At 32.2% G+C, this 21,501-nt stretch overlaps 1 protein-coding gene across 1 annotated transcript in view; it reads left to right on the top strand.

The window, feature by feature from the left end:
* Positions 1 to 6,732: 6,732 nt before the first annotated feature.
* LOC132742019 (uncharacterized) overlaps positions 6,733 to 21,501 on the top strand; it is a 36,509-nt gene continuing 21,740 nt past the window's right edge. Inside the window, exon 1 of the mRNA XM_060730299.1 lies at positions 6,733 to 6,877. Coding sequence (XP_060586282.1) covers positions 6,863 to 6,877 — 15 coding nt within the window. The 5' untranslated portion in view covers positions 6,733 to 6,862. The remainder of the gene's footprint in view (positions 6,878 to 21,501) is intronic.

Below are 21,501 nucleotides of genomic sequence, written 5' to 3'. Positions count from 1 at the left end.
TCCAAAAGAGATACCACGGAATGATTAATAAGTTGTTATACGTTTAATTTATGATTCATGTCTGGCTTTCATTTATTGAGCAAAATCTTTGAGCCGTTTTAGAACATAAAATTTTAATTTGGCACTAGTTCTGAATTTACATTTTTAAATCTTGCCTTGAAAAATGATTTGCTCGTACAATCTAATTTAAACATCTACCCCAGAGCTGGCTCTGAATTCACATCTGACGGGATATTCGTGTTTTGAAAATATTGAAAATTGATCTCAGAGCAAGCATTAAATTCGATGTTAGCTTGAATTTTGCCCTTCATAAAAAATAGATATCGATCTCAGAGCTGACTCTAGGTTCAATGCTAGTACGATATTCGATTTTTAAAATAGATCTCAGAGGCGATTCCGCATTCGACGCCAGCTTGATATTCAGTCATTTAATGAATTTTGTATATCAAAAGTAACACATTTGTTGATAATAAAGGGAGGTAACATACTAATAAAATTACTTACGTATATCGAGGAAACATATTAATAAATTCATACATTTTGATCTCCCTTTATAATATTTAAAGTTATATAAGGATTTTGAATGAGTGTGTGTAACATCGACCTGAGCCCGACGAAGTCCAAACTCACCCGCTCTGAACATCATCTCAGTAAAATGAATATTCTGCCATATGTATTCAATTTACTACAATCGCTTTAAACGATAAAGAGTGTGCATGAAATCAATACAATATCACAAAGTGTGACTTTGACCTTGATCTGAGGAAACCCAAACATGCGCTCTGCACATCGTTTTATTATGGTTAACTTTTCTGATAAAAAATTTCAATTCAAAAGATACAGATCGGACACGACACTGCTAACTGACAGACAGACGGAGAGAAAGAAACATTGATATATATGGATAATGTAAAAACGATGATTGTCGGATGAGGATGGAGCAAAGAATGTTTTAGGAAAGAGGTAATATATACATAAAAATTATGACAAAAGTCAAAAGTAGAGGCTTATAATATAAATGATATACATAAAGTCATTTATATCCTCAGACTGAAACGAGATTCTTAGCGAAACGAAATAAAATTGTCTTAAAATGGATATTCGACGTTTTACTTGCAATAGGTTTATACTACAGGATTGACAACCCTAGTAAATAAAGATACGATTTCATATGAATAAATAAGATATTGCTCTTATTTTTATTTTCAAATTCCGTTAATAACATCTTTTTTCAGATGCGTAAATATTAGGTATGTTGCACATATAATGAGACTTCTTAATATCATTTTTGTGAAATAATATTTTTAATATTTCACTCATTAAAAGATAAATAAAATAATTCAATAAGCTGTATATCGGGATTAAAACTCCTCGTCATAAGTAACAATGCAAGATCAATGATTCTGAAGGACCAGAAAAAAAATAACAACACTTAGACTATGAATTACAAATCCTTGGTTAAATTTATAGTCATAAATATTTCTATCTAAGGCGAACAAGGGAGAACATTTTTCAAAACGATAAGAGCTGTTAACGTCATAAAATATTAGTTGTACAGTCAAGTAGTACAAAATATGTCTCATAGTTGTGCATGATCTTAAGTAGAAATTTAAAACTAAAGCCAAATTCAATGACTTGTGCTAAGTCTGTTATGTATTTGTTACAATCTTTTAATGTTAAAATCAGAGTAATTGAGATGTAAATATATTCATACAATGATTAACAGATACATTTATATATTGGTATACAAAACTAAGAGATCCATCAAGAGCAATGTATCATTTTGTTATTTTTGTCTTGCAATCATGTCTGTCAATGGTTAATATTGTAAAGTTCAGGAAATCTTAATCCCGCTTTAGCATTTCTTCAAATTAATTAAAAGTAAAAACTAGTAGATGGAATAAATCTGAAGCTATTACTTATAAATAATTAATGAAAGAAAATGTGATATTTGCTATAGCTTAAAGATGAATGTAATGTTTTATTGGAATGATATATAAATTAAGAAAACATGTTACATACTTGTCAATTATATACGGTAGGTAAAAGTAATGTTGCTGAATAAATACCATTATGTGATATACTTACATTTACATGTTAATATGTTGCATATGAACAATGACCTTGATATAGTGTTCATGTGTGTTTATACGCGTGCATGCGTGCTTGAGTGGGTGGGTGTGTGCCAGAAGCTCGCATATTATATTCTATTCAATTAATTGAAGCTACACATTTAATATCCTCTATGTAATGCTAACTCGATATAGCTATAAATTAATTCAAACCATTGTTTCTGTTTTGTTGTTTATACACAGGTCCCCACATGACTTTGAATTATCAGACCATTGAAATACAATAAATATTTAGTCGTATTTATTTGGTTGTGCTGCCTACTGTTATGCTGTATTTTTTTCATTTAATTTTTTTAAAATACTTTTCGTAAAATTATTATATTTTTCTGTTTATGTTATAAAAAGTTTTTAAATAATTAAATTCAAAAATTTGTAAATTATTAATTTGCCAGACCTCTAACATGTTTATTGCAATTTACGTGTTTGACACATTTATGTTTATTTACGTCACATGTATAACAACATAATTATTATTATTAATTTTATTTACAACATTTATTTAAAAAATTCTGGAAACAAAGTGATCCCTCAGAAGCATTAATCACAACAAAATAACATAAGAATTGCAGACTCGGTTTGATTAAGTCTAGACATGAGGGATAATGAGTAAGTGCAACATCCCTCACGCCCCCTAGCACCGGCTTGAGCGGTACTCAATTCTCAACACTTTATAGTGTTGGCATCAATGATCCTGAAGAACCAGAAAATATAACAACACTGAAGTGAAGTACGTGGCAACGTTTTACGGCTGTCACACAGCACTTGACACCTGCTGTTGTGAAGTACAAAATTCTGGAAACAAAGTGATCCCTCAGAAGCATTAATCACAACAAAATAACATAAGAATTGCAGATTCGGTTTGATTGAGTCTATACATGAGGGATAATGAATAAGTGCAACATCCCTTACGCCCCCTAGCACCGGCTTGAGCGGTACTCAATTCTCAACACTTTATAGTGTTGGCATCAATGATCCTGAAGGACCAGAAAATATAACAACACTGAATTGAAGTACGGGGCAACTTTTTACGGCTGCCATACAGCACTTGACACCTGCTGTTGTGAAGTACAAAATTCTGGAAACAAAGTGATCCCTCAGAAGGTTTCTTATCTGATTATCTGTTTAACTTAAAGAAAGGAATTAACAGGCCGCTGACATTTGACATCTGGCGTGTTAATCAGTCTTAATTGAACCATTTTTATTGGTCAAATTTATAATTTCATATTTAATAAAATGTTTTTTCATTGGTTAATATTTTCCTGTTTTAGGGTCATTTTTTTATTGTTTAATTATTAGAACCTTTGTAACAATTATTTTTGTATTAATAGAAGAGAAAAAACTTTCAAAGGATTCAGGCAGTCAGACACTTAACATGTAATAAAGTTTAAAGTGTTAGTGCCGCAGTTTTCTGCGGTGCATGTTAATGTACATGTACATATATATTTGTTATTTTGACCGGTCAAAACTGTTGGTGTAAATATGAAAAAAGGTAACTATTTTAAAAACAAAAAATGGACTTACTAAGATGTGTGTTTATATAATGCCTACAGGATTTTTAAATAAATACCAAAAATAAATAAATCACTAATAATTACAGGTTAACGGAATATTATTATAAAATATTATAAAACGAAGAAAATTACGGCTCAAATATAATTATTTCTAACAAAATATCATGAATACGGGAACCTAAACTATCTCCTCACCCCCTCCAGCACCTCCATAAAACCTGCATCACACTACGCTTAACATATGTAGTTGTATTGATAGGCTGGTGCATTAACCAACGTTTTCACACACATCTAGTTCAAAGTAACATACTCTCCTTTTCCACAGTTAAGTAATTAACATGTTTAAAAATATAAATTTTAAAAATATTTACTATATTAAAATGTGCAAAAAATAAAGAAAAATGGTTGTTAAAAAATGCATACCATAAGATTAATTTTAAAAATTTCAAATTTAGCATGAAGTTTTAAAAGTGAAGTTTAGCAGAAAAAAAAAAATTGGGAACTTTAATTTAAACATTATACTGAAAAGTATATTTTCAAACAAAAACATCCCACTTTTTTGAATATATGATTTTTTTACAGAAAATTGAAATTTTATCCCCTTAAAATATATTTTAGATGCTGTTAAAATTTTTATATTTTATCACCGTTTAAAAGTTTTTCCTTTCTAAAAACTTATGAAAAAGTGTAAATGATTCTGTAACCCAAGTACTGCAAAAACTTTTAACATTTTTAACGAGTTTCTTATCCCTTCCCATGTCTTTTTAAATTTTCAATAGAAAAACATAATACAATTGATATTCTTAAAAAAATGATTTCAACATTTCTTTTTTTTTGTAATGAAGACGTCTGCTTATAAGTTCTTTAAATTTAGTTTCGAAATCACTTATATTAGTAATATATCTCAAAAAAACTATTTTCCAAATAAATAATACAAAGTTTTAAACTACATTTTACAATTTCAACATTCTATAACAATTTACAACAACATGTTTTATAATATGATAGCGCAGTGTTTCACAATCTAGACGCATTGAAATAATATTTGTATAATTGCATTAATTGTTGCTTATTCATAATTAGCTACTCTGAGTAGCGTATTTTGAGCTATTTGAATTATTCGATTGCCCTCTCTATGTAAAACGAAATCTATTAATACATTACCATTAACCATTTAAAGGCCCGTTTGTCTGTATCAAACATTTGAATTTTTGTCCTGCATTATTATTTTTATGTCTTAATAAATGGAGAAACTCCAGTTTCTATATACTTTATTAAGAACATTGAGAGATAATTTTTTCCTTTAAAATGTTAAAAATTTTCTAGGACAACCTACATTATTTTTCCTCTGGGGCTACTTTAAAATTTTATTGATTAGGGTTGAACACACGGGTTCCCTAGAACTGTTTTCCCAAAATGTCACATTTTTTGCCCCCTCCCCCCCCCCCCCCCATTTTTCCAAAATATTTTTATTTTTTTTTTTCATATCCTTTGGGATAAATGTTAAGACATATTTGCAAAACAACCCTTGTTTTTTTAGGTGCCCTTTTTTAGATAAAATTGAAAAAAAAAAATAAATTATTTTCTTACTTTTAAAATTTGATAATTTGAAAATCCCAAACAGGGTCTTAAAAATTTTGTTTAATATGTAAGTGAAATTAAACAATCCCATAAAGATCATATCCTATTTGATGATCCGCTGCCTTTCACCAGTCGAGAGAAAACGATGATCTGATGTTTCAGAGATTGGAAATTTAAAATCAATTACTTGGAAGATAAAAGCAACGAAATCATCAATTTTAGCATTTCTGTATGGTGTAGACTTACTAATGTATTAACAATTGTTGATCTATTCGTATAATTCTGTCAAATGCGTAATACGCGGGGCAAATGCGTTGAATTTCTCGTATTTACTTCTTAAAGAGGAGGTTATGTTGAACTTGTTTATTTAGATAAAATTCCAACGTCCTGTGGTTTTCTCTGCGCGGCTCGCTATCTAATATTAATGTTGAACACGATTCATATCGGCCTTACAAATCAATATTTGACGCCTACCTGTACCACGGGGGAGGAAGTGCTACACGAGGGATGGAGTTCTTATGATAACTTGTCAAAACCAACATTATATATCCTCATTTTTGTGCAAAGGATGAGCATACTACATTTCATAATGATTTACAACCTTACTAAATAATAAAAGAACGCTAAAACGTGCCATGATTTAGCGCAAGAAACACATTGGCAGTAACAAAAGTTATCATAAGAACTCCAGGACATATTTTGAGTTATTACAAGAATTCCGGGACATTGGAAAAATCGGATATAAATTTGTTAGCTTGGGCTTCATGTTGGCATTTTTATTCATTATAATTAGGTAATTATGTATAGCAAGGATAAAAATCTGGAAACAAAGTGACCCCTCGGAAACATTAATCACAACAAAAATAAAAGAGAATTGCAGACTCGGTTTGATTGAGTCTGTACATGAGGGATAATGAATACGTGCAACATCCCTCACGCCCCCTAGCACCGGCTTGAGCGGTACTCAATTCTCAACACTTAATAGTGCTGGCATCAATGATCCCGAAGGACCAGAACAATAAAACAACACTGAAGTGAAGTACGGGGCAACTTTTTACAGCTGCCACACAGCACTTGACACCTGCTGTTGTGAAGTATAAAAATCTGGAAACAAAGTGATCCCTTGGAAGCATTAATCACAACAAAATTAAAAGAGAATTGCAGACTCGGTTTGATTGAGTCTGTACACGAGGCATAATGAATACGTGCAACATCCCTCACGCCCCCTAGAACCGGCTTGAAGACTTGAAATGAACAGGCCAATACTTGCGAAATGGCATATAATTTGGAAATTTTACTCAAAACTACCAGATTTTAAGCAAGAAGCGATAAAAAATGGACTATGAATTAGTTTTTGACACATAATGCAATATGTAAGGCAAGCTTAATCATTAAATATTTATTTAGCACCTAAAACTTACTTTTTAACCATTTTTGACGAGTGTTTTTGCAGTATATACAATAGTTTTCCGACGAACTCCGTTACAGTTATCACAATAACTCCTTGACAAGTTATCATAAGAACTCAATTCCTCGTGTAACACTTCCTCCCCCGTGTGTACTGCATTAAAAGTTGATGCAATCATAATTAACACACAGCTTATATAGTTCACTTGGAAATAAAATTCAAAGGCGAAGATGTCACGATTTCAGGTTTGATTTAATATATTATTACATATGATAATCTTAACAGTTGTATATATAGTATGTAGCTGACCTTTTTATGCTTAAATATTTCAACATGGAGGTAAATAAATAATTAATTTTGTTCACAGTACTCAAATTTTACATGGAGTTTCAATATATTGTGTATATCGTTTCAATAAACTGTATTCATTTTGATAAAAATAATTATATCTACTGCCAGTTAATCATGCGACATGATAATGTTTAGTTGTATCTATTCTGATATATTCATTGTGTTTTATCTGTTTGGAATATATGTTATATTTGTGATCCTTGTAGACCGTTTAGCAAGAAAATATTGTTGCAAAAGTAGTATTTAAAGGGAATATATTTTTTCGAAACAAATTTTCTTTTTGATGTAGATATAGACCACAATTTGATTAAACTCAGCTCCTAAATAACGCAACGCATTAGGCTCTGACAGTCAGCAATAGGATATCACCTTCCCATAACCTTTTAAACAACCAATCATCGGCGAGCTTTCATAATTTTGAAAGCGATGCGGTTTTTATTTTTAACTTCTGATAAAAAAGAATTAAGTAAGCAATTTTCACGATTTTGAGAACAAACATGGCGTTATGCATAGAGCCGGCAGGTAAACTGGCAAAGAATCGTGACCATAAAAACTTGAGTCTATTATTTCCAGTTTATTTGTTTCATATAACTTCAAACATTGTTTTTCTAACAACAATCAACAATTTGTTTGACTTCCACGGACACCGACATTTTGATATTTTATCTAATGCCTACCGTTAAAGGACGGTTTGATTGCATTTAACAAAGAGCTTTCTCAGGAAATCCGAATCATAATGAAGGCTCAACAAATACGGACAGTAGATATAAGCTTTAATTCTATAAAATAGTTTAAGCTTAATACATGATATTTAGTCGAGTGAATTGTTCTAAAGCCAGCTTGATTTACATAAATAATGCTATGAGATTCTACAAATTTAATTCACCTTTCATTAGTTTCTACAAATTTGGTTCACTTTAATTTAAAACTAAAGTACAATAATTGCTCCGCGCCCACAGGCTATTTTTTTGTCCATGGACCCGATTTTTATCAAATAATCCCAACGATGTACAGCAAAAAATAAATTCGGAATCAAGAATTCGCAGCATGGCTTATTAATAAATGAAAACGGGAACGACGTTCACGCCTCAACTGATGGGAAAGAAGTATAAAAGACAACGTAAAAATAAACTTAAATTCGGTGATTTTTTTTCTTACATGTGTATATTTTACAGAAATTAATTATTATTTTATGGTACACTGTGGGTTATGTATGTTTTTTTCTAGTGCAGTACATGAATTTGAAAGCTATAAATAGCTAGATGACCTTACAATTATGAAAGTTATGAAAGTACGAAGAAAGTATCTATTTATAAAAGTAGTTTTAGTCTAAACGAACCGGTCATTCGTGTCGCGCTATGATAATAAATAACAATCTGGAGAATTTTGCAGGAAATGAAATGCAAACATATTCAACATTAAAGTGCACTCTTTATAAATTTAATATCAGGCCATTTTTCACGAATTGTTATATCATAGTATTATCATTTTGAAATTGTCTTTTCCGTATATAGCTCCCACAGGCACGAGTATCGGACCTGGGAAGAAACAAATTTAACCAGATTGATAAAAATCCTGTGTCTATCTTAAATGTGTCAAACCCTCCCCCCCCCAAACAAAAGTAACATATAACCCCCTTTGAAATATACTATAAGTTAAGAGAAGGCCAGAAACTCAATATTCGAGCCTACGAGCATTGGGTTCATTTCCCGGGCCGTTGTGAAAACAATTGTCCAGAGAATTAAAATAAACCTCTATCACTTTTTAACGTTTGTATAAAGCTTCAAAATGAGACCGACCCCAAGTCACTAGCTCTTCCCGTTCATGAAATACCGTATCTATCAGGAAACGAGCGCATAAGTGCTAAAACTCCCTTAGTAGACAAAATTGCGGCACAACGATTCGGTACGTAGACATAGAGTAATACATGTTTGTAAGCCGAGTACGGGTCAAAATCAATGATATTACTTGTAGAAAATGAGTAGCATTATAGGTGAACAAAAAATGTACATGCTTTGATATTTCTTATCATCTTATATTACTGACTACAGTAGTGACACAAACAGAACAATGTTGAAGTACTGTCATGTCACACATTACATTAACAAGTCTTGTAAGTCTTGTTTGTATTCAATGGAATTACTTTCCTTACCAGGAAGACATTCGTGAAAACATTTTTTTTAAATTTAATATCTGGTTCCTCTCCCATGAATAGTGCATACGATAAGTATAATTGTGCAAAAATAATTTACAAAACATCCGGAATAATTGACAATAGTACTTAATCTGAATAGAACATGGCCTGTGCTTAAGAACGATTTGGTAAGATATCTGTAATGAGCGCATTTTTTGCGCGGAGCTTCTCAATATGTGCATTGCAGCAACATTTGTACTTGTTTTCTGTAGTATTTCGGTAAGTCAGTGTAAATATAGGGATAATAAAGCTTTCTGAACGAATATAAGGAAAAATGCCTGAACATATTTGCAATATTATGTGTTCTGTAGATTTTATATCTCCGGCTTGCTTGCTGCTTTACCATTTTTACATTTTATTATTTAATTCCAGATTTAATTTTCCGTAAATCAATCTTATTTATTTCAAACTGGTGGTTCCAATATTCCTCACTTGAAAACTGTTGAATCACCCTTAGGATATTTTGCCTGCTTTTTAAATTTGTCTTTTGACGTCTTATCTGTGATATGCAGGCTTCATAACCTCTGATCCCCTTTCAAAATTCCATTTTTTTAGTTCCGTCCATTTTTTACTTGGGGACCATATGCCGCTTTGCATGGAATGGCAGTTACGTGTCACATTGAAGGTTCCATGATAACCGCCATATGAACACATCTGCAGATGTTTCAAAATTAAAAATTGTACCAATTCATGTTAAATGTTGAATTCTGCTTAAGCCGGTGCTAGGGGGCTCGGACGGTAGTTTGCACTTGACAGTACCGTCCATGAACAGCCTCAATCAAACCGAGCCTGCAACATTTTCAATTTTGCCGTGTTAAGCTATCTTTAGGGATTCTTATTTTCTCTATTTGAATTTTTAGTGACTATTTAAATATTTCCAGTTCAATTTGGGATCGGAATTCAGCATTTTTATTAGCTTGGCCTGATTGTTTAGCGTATTCATGTAAATTTTAATTGTATGTTTATAGTCTGTACTTGCACGGTTGTGAACACATCGATTATTATCAGATTTATTTGCTCGGTATATATATATATATATTACTATCGGTTGTTACGACAGTGAGGCCCGTACAAGAGTTTATTTATTTCATTTTTGACCGACATGTGCCCTTCCTATTTACCTTAATGTGCGAATTTATCCTTAGTAAAACAACTTTGGCGGATTCATTATAGATGTTAGTAATTTCCTCTACAGTATTGTCAAGCAAAGTCTAATTGAAAATTATTTAAAAGATATTCTACGTACGCTTCCTTATTTAAATAAATTTTATTAATAAACTTGCTTTTTTCACTGATTTGCCATTTAATCGCGTAACTATATGCAGTCGGACTGTTGACACCATTGCTATCACTTTTTTAAAGCAATTCTAACGACAAAAAAGAATGTCCATCTGAGAAAATATAATCTAATTAATTAATTTTGAAATTCTTAAAAATTAAACGTATTTGCAGGCGATATAGTATAATTTTACTAAAAGAAAAACATTGGCTGGTAATGGTCTTGAAAGTCTTAATGTTTTAATATTTAATAGCGTTATTTACCATCTTTTTGACGCCTTTCTTGCAGATACTCTCAATTATGGATATGAAATATGGGGTTTTGCTACATTAAATGAAATTGAACGTATTTAATTAAAGATTTCCAAATCACAATTGAATGTTAAACGTATTTGTAATGTTTATGGAAATTGGGGTGTGAACAACTTTATTCTAAAGTTTGTTGCAAAATGTAAACATCTTCAAATATATTTAGCAAAACTGTATGAATATTTTTGTAAATGTTACAATAACTGCGCCTATCAATTTACAAACAATGGAACTATCAGACTGTTATGTTATTTTGTTTGGAACAATTTTTTCTTTACTGTTTACGACAATGCAATTTGCTGTCAATCTGCCTGTCTGTGTCAATGATAAACGAGTTTAAACAAAAAGGTGTCTTCGGCTTATTGAATTACAAGGTAATGTGTTATTTAATCAAAGTCAGCCATTTTTAAATCGTTATCAAAATTTAAAGTCAATTCTCTGTTTGAACAAAATAATTTCGATACTATACACTGTGTAAAGACCATATGAATATTTTCTATAGTTTTATATTTTCAACTTGCATTATCATGCATAATTTCTAATTATATCTTTTAATTAGGAAATAGATATCAATTTTGAGTGCATTGTTGTAGAATAATGCACGGTTTGAGTTCAAATGCGTAGTAATATAATCACGAAGGTCGACAGGCCTGAGTGATTAATTACAAAGCAATTGAACAAAAAAATGCATTATTATACAATAATGTACGAAGAATTGATATCTATTTCCATTCTAACACGTCAAGAAAAAATATAATTATTATTATAACGTTGGACTTTATGTTTGGTGGTTGAATTTGTTTTCGCCTCACAGTTTCCAATAGAAACGTTCTTTAAAGGCCGTTCCAGTGGGTTGGAAAAAAAACTGTCGTTAAATCTACCGTGTGTAGAAACATTTTGAAAATAACGAATTTTGAAAACGTTGATACAACTTTGTTTGTTTATTTATTTCAGTTTATAATTTTCCAAGCGAAATACACATTATTAAAAGTGAAATAAATGTAAAACTAAACTCGTTTGCGACATTTAAATAGGGTACTTGATTTGATTATTTTGCACGTGCTGTTTGGCGCTACATTGTGACGTCACGTAAACAACACTTTAAACGTCTGTACAGCGTTAACGACTGAATTAAAGATATTGGTGTTCGGATTAATTTTCTTAGTTAGACCATTTTCTTTCATTCTAGATAGTTTTCACAACAAAATTCGACAAAAATTGTTTTAATTTATCAGATTTTTTTAAACAAAATGGCGCCTTCAATGTGAAAATACACAGGGAGATAATAAGAACGGCGAGTGCATTGTTGTAGAACAATGCACGCTTCCGGCCTTCTTTGTCTATATAGAAAAAATTCCGATAGTGTTAGAATTAATGATTGTGTTTATTAATTTGTCTCTATTTTAGTTTTCGATTAATAACACATAGAAAAAGACAGGTACAATTACACGTGTTTTCTTCAAAAGAGTCTTCTTACAAACGTGAAAAAAACAGTTTGTTACGACATACAACAACTTCGCCTAGGCTTTGACTCGCACAAGTTGTAAGAATATCTAAAAAAAGTGATTCCTCGGAAGAATTAAAATCAACAAAATAACATGACAATTGCAGACTCGGTTTGATCAAACTTGTATATAAGGAATTATGAAAAACATTCCTTACACCCCTTACACCGATTTGAGCGGTACTCAAACTTCAACACTTAATATGTTTGAATCAATGATCCCGAAGAACAAGAAAATATAACTACACCGAGCTGAAGTACGGGAAACTTTATTCGACTGCCACATGGCACTTGACACATACTGTTGTGATGTATAAATAACTTGAAAAAAGTGAAATAACCCGAATAACCCGGGTAGTGATTAGCAATTATTTTTACATTTCTTTATTATTTGGATTTATATATTTGGCAAAACTAATTGAATTAACATGTTTTATGCTAAATAAGTTTTCGTATTTGAGTAAAAACATAAAAAATGAAATAATGAACAGTCAATTCATACAAATGCACACTTACAAAACATTAAGATTGATTTCAACGTGTTATTTATCTAAGGCGTTATATTATATTACTTTACGATATTAAACATATATTTTAAATAGCTTTTAAATATATAACACAAAAAATGATAACCATAAAGAAAGTTTACCATGTATCGAATAATTAACATATTTACTAGACAAATAAAGCTGCGTTCTATCAAATCAAGACGTACTTTTAAATCACTTAAAAGTTTATTCATAATGATGTATATGCAATCGGCCTTGTCATGCAGTTTGGCACATGTAAAGTGTTATTTTGCATTGATGTTGGCTGCATTCGATCAAAGCGTTTGTTCAATGTGACAAATTAGTCTCATCCACATGGAAACATAATACTCAACAGAAGTAAACTTACATTAGAATTATACGAGATTATCATAATTTGTTGCATACTTTTACAGGTATCAAACTTTACCTTCCATATTTTTAAAAATAGATAAGCAATACTAATAAACATATAAAAACTTTTAAAATAATCCTCCAAAACAAAAACGCTGAAATAAAAAATGACAGGCTCTATCAAGTAATTTTACGAGTCATATATTGGTTTCGACCAAATAAAATACAAACTGATTTGTAATGAATATCTGAACTATAAAAACAAATAAAGTTGCATTAAAATCATAGTTACATATAAATGACAAAATTAATGTTACTGTGTAGCTTATTAAGATGTTTATCTTTTTACAGTGCTAAAATGGTTTAAAGTTGTAAAAGCTACTTATTATATAATGATTTGGTACTTTTTCCTAAGATAAGGTGGCAGGAGTTAGCATAAACTCAAATAATACTTGTATTTAAAACATAAAGCTTTAACGCTGCACGCCTTCAGATGAGCAAAAATATTTCGATACAATCAAACTTGAAAAAAAATGTACTTAGATTTTAGAAAAAATATAAAGATTCCAAATTTTAATAATAAGCTACATGTTTTGTGCAATTAATGAGTGATTTTTGAGAAGAAGAGAATTTATCAACTCAAGTGAAAGCAAATACTAACCAACAGAAAGAGACAGATGAAAAATTAACTTTCTTCAGGAGCTTCTTGGTCGAATGAAATCATTAGAGCCAATGTTGGAAAACTTAAAGGTCAAGATCAAAATTATACATATTGAGGAGGATACCAGCCAGGATTTAACAGCAGAAATAGAGGTTCAAACAGAGGAAGATGTTTCAGAAGAAATGAGAGTAACCAACACAAATCAACAAAGTATGACCGATGTCTTTCAGAGAAGAAAGAGCCAAAAGAGAGTAAAGAAACAAGTTAAGCCAATTTAGACGAGAAGGAGCTTCTATCCACATGCAAGATGGAAGCATAGAAGTAAACAGCCCGAACATAAAGAGAAATACATTAAAAGACAGGATGGTTTGAAAGGCAAATGAAAACAAAATCTTTATAGACAGTATTGAGGTTAAAGCCCTGATCGACACAGGTTGTATGGTCAGTACAATTTCAGAGACATATTTCAACAAAATGGAGGATAAGCTAAAATTACTTGACAACGGAGAATTTGAATTGAATATAACCGGAGCAAAAGGAAAAGAAATATCTTATCTTGGATACATCGAAGCCGAAAGTAAAGTTCCAAACAGTAACATGTCAGGATTGCTAGTACCATTTCTGATTGTAAAAGCAACTGAATATACGACACATTTCCAGTAATAGTTGGTAACAACATCATTCGTGAGAGTAAAAGATTGTACATAGAAAATTCAGATGAAAGAGTTCCAAATGAATGGAAATTTGCTTTTGGAATTATTAATCAGACATATATATGTAAAGTAAAATCAACCATGAATTTCCTGTTATATCCAATGCAAACTAAAACAATAATTGGTTTTCTTCGAACGAACGTCATCGCAGAAGCAGCAATCACAGATGATCTTGATGTTTCAGGTCCTGATAAACCAATAAACAAATGGTATGTCCGTGAGAAGTTAAACTTAACAATCGTGAAAGAACAGCTGGAGTTCCTTTAAAATTATGTAATCTTTCAGCAAAACCTTTATAAGTTAGAGCGAAGTCGATAATCTGCAAGTTACAGGAAGTTAAAGTGTAGGATCAAGCTCCGATCTTTGACGCTAAGGATGATTTACCTAATCTTGAAAAAGAAAATATATTTACCAATGGAGGTTCGATCATCTATCAACAATCTGCATCTGAAAAAGCAAAAGAAACACATGTAGAAAATAAGACAAACATCACACAAAAAGTTAAAAATAAGTTCGGAATAAACTTGAGCAATTCAGAGCTAAATGTGGAACAGCAAGAAGTCATGCAATTGTCTGAAAAATGGGTTCGGTTTTTCCAAAGTCGCCTTTAGATTTAGGTCATACATCAAAGATAAAACATAAAATTGAACTGACAGACAATAAGCCTTTTAAGGAGCCTTATAGCAGAATACCACCTGCACTCTTTCTAAAATAAAACAACATATCAAATACATGCTTGATATTGGAGCCATACGTCCATCTTAGAGCCCCTGGGCATCAAATGTTGTCATAGTGAGTAAGAAAGATGGGTCTATCCGCTTCTGCGTCGATTTCCGTGCACTTAATTCTCGGATTAAGAAGGACGCCTATGGTATTCCAAGAGTTGATGACACACTTCATATGCTGTCTGGGGCCTAATGTCTGGTTACTTGCAAGTCGAACTTGAAGAGGCTGACAAAGAAAAGACTGCATTCCAAGTAGGAGGTTTAGAATTTAATGAAGCAAATAGGATGCCTTTCGGCCTTTATAATGCCCAAGCGACTTTCCAGCAGCTCATGGAACGATGTATGGAGACCTAAATTCAAGAGACTGTCTCATCTATTTTGACGACAACATCATTTTCAGCGCTGATATCAATACTCACCTTGACCGACTAGATGCAGTTTTTAAAACCCTTTTGGGGGCAGATTTTAAACCTGAAGTTTAAAACAATAAAAAGGTCAATTTTTTTAATAAAAGAAACAAACCAAACCTGGGCCCACGTCATATATAAAAGGGGTTGGGATAAACCCTGTTTTCTTTCCAAAACTAAGCGGTTAAAAAGGGGGGCCGAATCAACAAAAACAAGTCCCTTTAAAGGTTTTTTTGGTTTTTTGCAAAGCTATTATAGGAAAATTTTCAAAAAGATTTTGCAGCTTTAGCCAGACCCCTTAATGATCTCTTAATCGGACAGCCAGCTAAGAAACTTCTATTAGTAAGCATAAACGTATTCCTTTCCGATAGGATACTTCTCAGGGAAAAGCTTTCAATGATATCAAGAAAAAACTGACACATCCTCCCGTACTTGGTAATTCCGATTATACAAAACCATTTACTGTACATGTCGATGCTTCATCTTTAGGACTCAATGGAATTCTTTATCAAAAACAAGACGGAAAAGATCGTGTCATTGCGTTTGCTAGCAGAAGTTTGAAACAAAGTGAGAGGAGCTATCCAGCTCACAAGCTCGAGTTTCTCGCACTCAAGTGGGCTGTCACTGAAAAGTTTCATGACTACATGTATGGCATGTTGTGACTGATAACAACCCTCTCACGTGTGTGAATAATTCTGCTTAGCTTGATGACACAGGTCACAGATGGCTAGCAGCTTTGGGGAATTATGATTTTTCGACCAAATATAAGAAATAAGCCAATCATTCAGATGCTGATGGACTTAGTAGGATAATTCCTAAAGAAGTTGTTAAAGCCGTTACAAATGCAGCTACAACACAATTAACAGCTCTCATACATACCGTCCGTGAGCCTGATAACGCAATCCAAACTGGTGAAATTTCGTGAAATTTCCATTCCATAAGACCTCTTACGAAATGAAAGCGTTTCTTCAACAACCTGGATAAAAGCATAAGCAGATGATCCCACAGTATCTAAGATAGTTGAGAATTTAAGAAACGGAACAAAACCGGCTAAGCCTTTTAATCGAACTATTTCTACATATCTTAGAGAATGGTCGAACCTTGTGTTAATACAAGGTGTTCTTTACAGGAAATCGGTATTGACAGAAGGTGATCATCTTCAACTCGTTTTACCTGGACATCGCTTCCCAAGGAAAGATTTTATTGGCCTGGAATGGACAGTTTTATCGCCAAAATAATCAGGAAGTGTGATCGTTGAATCAGAAGGAAGTACACCAATGGAAGTGGTTTGTGATGAACTCTTGTCATTGGATAGATGTAAAGGTGGTTTTGAAAACATCCTTGTCCTGACTGATTACTTCAGTCGATATGCACAGGCATATCCCACTAGAAATCAGACTGCAAAGACAACGGCCAAAATTTTTTGTGATAATTTTATAGTCCACTACGGATTTCCTGGTAGGATTCATAGTGACCAGGGACAGAATTTTGAGTCGCATCTAATCAAAGTGGTCTGGCTGGCATTGTGAAAACAAGGACAACGCCTTACCATGCTATGGGGAACGGAATAGTCAAAAGATAATCAAACGTTACTCAAGATGCTTGGGACTCTAGAAGAGCATCAAAAGTTTCCCAAACCCGGGAAAACCCATGTTCCGAGTCTGGTCCCTGGGATAAATGCAACCCCGTCAGAATGTTTGGGGGGGGGGTTTTTTTTTTTTCCCCTACTTTTTTTTGTTTGGGGCGGGATCCTAGACCCCGCCTTTTATGGGGTTTTTAGTGTTTAAAACCCACTGAAAGTTCTTTTAAACAAAATCCCCCAAAAAAAGGGGTATTGTGAAATTTTTAATTAACGACCTTCCGTTCAGGATATGGCAAAAGGCTCCCAAAAAACCCCGTAAAAAACATCCCGCAAAAAAAAACAAGGCTTATTATGAATTTAAAAAGGGGGAGAAGTTCCGTTCTTCATCCTGGAGACCGATGCTAGTCCTTTAAAAAGGGTTTCCCCAAAATGTGGAAAAACAAAAACAGCAACAATTTTGGGAAAACGGCCTTATATTGTTTTTAGCCAACCCTTTAGGACATTCCCTGTTTACCCGAGGTTTAAAAAGGAAGGTTCTCGTGTTAAGAAATAGATACCTCCTTTTGCCATTTATGTCTATTTCAGATGTTCCAGTTGAAGATAAATAAAAGGGACTTGACATTGTAGATGACTCTGATGATCCTGATACATAATACCAGCTGCCTCCAACTGAGTCTGCTCATATTCCTTTGCTTCCCTTCCTTCAACGTCAAATTATCCCATACCATGTTGTCATGCTCTAAATGATAACAGAGGAACATATTTAAGTTTTGCATTTTAATATTCCGCTAGGCTTTTCATTTAGAAAATATGAGTGGTAATGTTGTAATCTTATGTTAGTTATGAGAGTAAATGTAGTTTTATTTCGAAAGATTTTGACCAACGATAATTTCGCCTATGATTTTCCTGATTTAATTTATTTTTAATTAAGAATTGATACGCATCTCTCTTATTTCCTCCGCTCTTATACCATCTCCCAAGTTTTGTTTTGTTTTGTGTCCTACTATTACCTAAAGCCTATCGTAGCCGGATTGTGTCAGGTGTGCGTTTGGTGAATTTCGCCATGCCTTCTTGAAATTGAGATAAACAGAATCCCTAAAGAAAGCCTAACTCGGCAAAATTGTAAAATGTTGCAGGCACGGTTTGATTGAGCCTGTTCATGGACGGTCCTGGAAAGTGCAAGTTACCGTCCACGCCTTCTAGCACCTGCTTAAGCATAATTCAACATTTAGCATAAAATGGTACTTTTTTGAATTTTGAAACATCTGCAAATGGCGGTAATCATGAACCTTCAAAGTGACACGTTAGTGCCATTCCATGAAAAGCGTCATATGGTCTCCAAGTAACAAAATGCGTGTGCCCTAAACGAGACATCGTCGGTTACCCACGGTATATATTCCGTACATACTACATTATCTAGATAATGTAGCATGTACGGAATATATACCGTGGGTAACCGACGATGTAAACGAGAAAACAATAGGCGGAACTGAATAAAATGGAATTTGGAAAGGTGATCTGAGGTTATGAAGCCTGCAATCACAGACAAGACGTCAAAAGACAAATTTAAAAAGCAGGCAACATATCCTAAGGGTGATTATACAGTATTCAAGTACGAATACTGGAACAACACAAGTTGAAAAAGGCCAAATACAAGAAACTAAAATTACCATCTTAAATGTATACACAACAATAATGTCGAGCTGAACGATCTTCAAGAATCGAAAATATAACATAATTCATTAAATGTACAGGAAGACTTTTTACAGCCGGCACACGAGTATTCTTAAATATTTTCTTGAGTATATTTTGAGTATTTTTCTCAATGTGTAACATGAGGTGACTTTGAACTTCCAGAAAGGCTGCTCACAAATGATTCAATCTCAATTCTCTCTATTGTATTTAATGTCTTGTTAATTCTTTGATTATAGGACATATTAACAATTACAATGATAAATACATGTAAAAAAGTATACCTGACACTAATTTAAATAAATCAAACAAATAAAAAATCATAAATTACATAAAATATAAAATTTTTAATGAAATAATAAATAGCATTCCCGTCAAAGTTTACATGTTCTGTGTTTAAATTTCTATTCGGAACCCTTCATCAAAGACAAAAATTAGCATCGCCATACGCTTTGTTGTACAATAACAAAGTAGGCAGTATCACAATTTCATGAAGTAACACAAAAACAACGATTTATACATATTAATTATATACTATTAAAGCAGCATATCTCCAGCAGATAACAAAGTATCTTTTGTTGTATATAACAATTTCATAATCTCTCTTGAAATACATAAAATATTTCAAAAGCAAAAGAAATCAAAACATCGCTTTTAACGTCCATATCCTGACAGTTTTGTTCGCAAACAGACAGTCTTTCCTTCTTCTTATTCCTTCTTTCTATAGTATTTCCAGTACCACGTGTTTCTGACGATTTTGCCATTTTTTATTTTTTGATAAGAGGTCAGTAATAATAGATTTACACAATTCATTAAACGCAACAAAAGCAGTATTAACAGTTTTACTTGACATTTTATTGTACCCGACTTTTCCAAAAAAGTGTGTACAGGATTTTACTATTTTCCTGGGAAACGAGAGTCACAATGTAACAGCATTTCTAATAAATCTACAAAAAAAACTTGAAGACAAGTATGTCAAAGCTTTGCTGATTCTAAGATAATTTTTGTTTCGATAATTTTAGTTTTTTTACTATTTGTTACAAATTAGTTTTACTTTTCCAGACGATTTTTGTTTTATCAAAATAAACGTTCAAAACTGAGATAAAAGTATGTTCTCAAAATTCCTATTAATGCTGTTAACGACTTTGTTGTTCAATTCAAGACTAGGATAATGATAATAAGCAAACAAACAAACAAACATTTTATTGACTTCAAGGCCACCAGCCCATGCCAACATGTACATTTCACAATATAAACATTTTATGTGAGCGGTATAATAAACACATTTTAACAAATCATATTGACTATGCGTATATTAGGTTAAGCAAATACAATTTTCATTGTCAAGCAATCTCAATTAATCTACAAACATAATTGAATTTTAAGTAATCTGTTCTACATGGTATTAAAGATTTCCATTTGTTACAAATGTATCTCTAGTTTTAAAAGCTTTAAATAACATTATTGCTGTATTTTTAACAATTTTTTCATTACTACTTGTCATAAGCGCATTAAACTAATTCGTATCTGGCATTTCATAGTACTTTTTATCAATATACAAAGTTCTTATATTATCATATACAGGACATATCAACAAAAAGTGAAATTCTGACTCTACAGTTGTTTGACAATATGGACACATACAATCATTTCTATTAACATTTTGATATCTCCCACGTTCAATTTCTAAACTATGAGCAGAACATCTTAAACAACTATATACATTCCTATATTTCCTGGGAAGTAGATAATTCACATATGATTCAGACTCAAAAGATGTTTTTTACCCAGAGTAAGAAATCAGTTATGGACTATTTAAACATTTACTGGTCCATATTTGTATATATTGATCCTTAAGTCTTTGCACATATTCAGACAAAAAAGACTTTTCATTAACAACATATTGTGCATTCCATACATATGAAAAACCATTTGACATAAGGTTTTTTCTTAAATGAGTTACCCAATATGTATGTCCTACGGGATCTAATGATTTTAGCATATTATAACACTTGTAAACATATCTATGTTTTTGTAAAAATTAACAATTTAAGCCAATAACAAACAGCACGTTTACAAGTCAATATAAACATTGGAAATCGATCGCAATCGCCTTAAACAACTGCATTGCAAGCATATTGTGGCACAGAAAGAAATCTTTTACATGAAATCAGTACTCGTTTTCCTTTAATAACATTTTATGCATGGACAATGTTGAAGAAAAGTAAACTCCGACATAAGTAAAACCATTGACAGTTTGAACAGGTTCATTATTATAAAACCATTTTTCGTACTATGACAATCGTCCACCATTTTTAAACACAACAATTTTTTGTTTTTAGTACATTAACAGACAGTTTCCAAATTTGACAATATTGATTAAACAAATTAAGTTGTGATTGCAGACCAACTATGGTGTCAGAAGTAAGCGCTACATCATCAGCAAATAACAACATAAATATTTCTACAATATCTAGTGAGAGTTGTGTTCCTCTCATTCCATTTTCTTCAAAATAATCATACAATTCATTTATAAAAAGAAACAAAACAGGACTCAAGTTGCATCCCTGTC

This window comes from Ruditapes philippinarum, unplaced genomic scaffold (genome assembly GCF_026571515.1).
Source record: "Ruditapes philippinarum isolate M1 unplaced genomic scaffold, ASM2657151v2 ctg3077_1_1_1_1, whole genome shotgun sequence".
NCBI classification, from domain to species: domain Eukaryota; kingdom Metazoa; phylum Mollusca; class Bivalvia; order Venerida; family Veneridae; genus Ruditapes; species Ruditapes philippinarum.
The sequence above is the reverse complement of the archived record's forward strand: the minus strand, read 5'-3'. Positions and strand labels throughout refer to the sequence as shown.